The 1,925-nt window shown below is 20.0% G+C and overlaps 1 protein-coding gene across 1 annotated transcript in view; it reads right to left on the reverse strand.

The window, feature by feature from the left end:
• The window catches only part of ENU1_151930 (hypothetical protein), a gene marked incomplete at both ends in the record, with an annotated part of 513 nt that extends 15 nt beyond the window's left edge, over positions 1 to 498 (reverse strand). Inside the window, one exon of the mRNA XM_008860625.1 lies at positions 1 to 498. This exon is cut by the window's left edge and continues 15 nt beyond it. Within this exon, the coding sequence (XP_008858847.1) occupies positions 1 to 498 (498 nt within the window).
• Between the last annotated feature and the right edge of the window lie 1,427 nt (positions 499 to 1,925).

Genomic DNA, 1,925 nt, shown 5'->3' on the forward strand with positions numbered 1-1,925 from the left:
TTCTCCTGCTACATATAAGCGTTTTAAATTTTCATTAATTTGAACTATACGAATAAATTCATCATGTTGCAGCACATCTTTTAATTGGTTTTCTGGACAGTTTTGAGTAATACATTGCCAAATTTGAACTTCTTGTTGATTGTTATTTAATGTTTGTTCTAAACTATTAGAGTCTAAATTAAAAGAATTAATAGTTGTATTTGTTTGTTTATTAGAAAATTTGTTTCGTGCACTAGTACATTGTTGTTGAATATCAAGACTAGGATCAATTTCTACCATATACACTTCACACAGTTTCTTAATTTCAGACTTATTTTTTATTTTTTTGTATACTTGGTTTTTATCTTCACTAAATAAAGGTGAATTTGATAAATGTCTCAAGTGACCATCCCATACATGTGAATAACAATTATAATGAGTTTTAACAGATTCTTTGCATCCAGGAAATACACATAACCAACTTTTTTTCTTATTTGTTTGGTTGGGCGTTTCACTCATTTTTTATTGTTTTTTAAAGATTTTTATTTTATTATTTTTTGTTTTTATTTTGATTCTACAAAACTATTTGTTTGTATATCAGAAAAAATAACAGAAATATACTTTTAATGTTTTATATCGTTGAATTGTTTAGAATAACGTCGTTTAACTAAAAAATCATATCATCAATCATTTCTTAATTATTTTGTAAAATTCTATAGACTTTTATTGCTTTGATAAAGATATGTTTAATAATAATAATTTAATTTATAACCATTTTAATAAAACCAATAAGACTGGATAAGGTTGTGTTAAAATATAATTTAACTTGTTTGTTTAATGATTTGAATATTTTTAATAAATATGGTTATCTTGTAGTTGTGATGTATTATTGTTCAATTTCTAATAATACAACATAACTTATTTAATTTTAATTTTTACAATATATTTCTCTTTTTTATTTCTCTTAAACACTTATTGAGAAGATCATATTTTTCTATCTTCAATATTTTAATAAATTTCTATAGTTGTAGTTTTATCACAATACTAAACTTTTTCATTTTTAGTATATTTGAAATATAATATCATTGGTTAATATGAATAAAAAGACTATTGTATGTATTTATGTTAATATCCTAATTAAAAAATATATAAATTGGTTTTGATATATTTGGAAGAACTTTGGATATATGTTATGAAAAACACTATTTATTCAATAAATAAACAATTTTTCTGTTATATGGATTAATTGTAATACACATATTATACTATCCATCATTATTTAACTGATATTTAATAATAGTTGATTATTTTCATATACTCTGTTTTTAATCCTTGTATAAATAGTATAATTGTATTAGTAAATTATACACTTGTTACTAAAAAGAAAATTGATAAGTAGTAGTTATTAAAATAATTTGTAAAATACAGAGTTAACAAAAAACCACAAACCGGATGATAAAACTTGAACCAATTTATATGTAAAATTAAATGAGTAATTATTTCTTCATTAATAATTTAATTAAAATGAAAATAAAATACAATATTTGTTGATGGGATTTATATTCTTATTCTTTTAAGTCAGCACAAAAATATTTAAACATAAATTTTAATAAGAATAAATTAGATAATAATAAAGAAATTAAACAGAAAGATAAAAAAAGATACAGTTGTATTAATTATTTTTAGTTGATAAAAATGATTGATACACTGAAACAAGTAAAAAATAAAATATAATGTATCTGTGTTAGTAAAAATAATGGATAATGTTTATTATTAAATTTCATTTATGTTAATGTTAGATAAGGGAGATATGACTAAAGAATAAACAAAAAGGAACAATGAAAAACAAATAAAGGATAATAATAAAAAACTGTTTATTTAGTTATTTTTATATTTTATTAGAATTTTAAATAAATTAATTAATTAAGTATTAATAGAACTAGCTT

This window comes from Entamoeba nuttalli, assembly GCF_000257125.1.
Source record: "Entamoeba nuttalli P19 unplaced genomic scaffold asmbl_6302, whole genome shotgun sequence".
Classification (NCBI taxonomy): Eukaryota; Evosea; order Mastigamoebida; family Endamoebidae; genus Entamoeba; species Entamoeba nuttalli.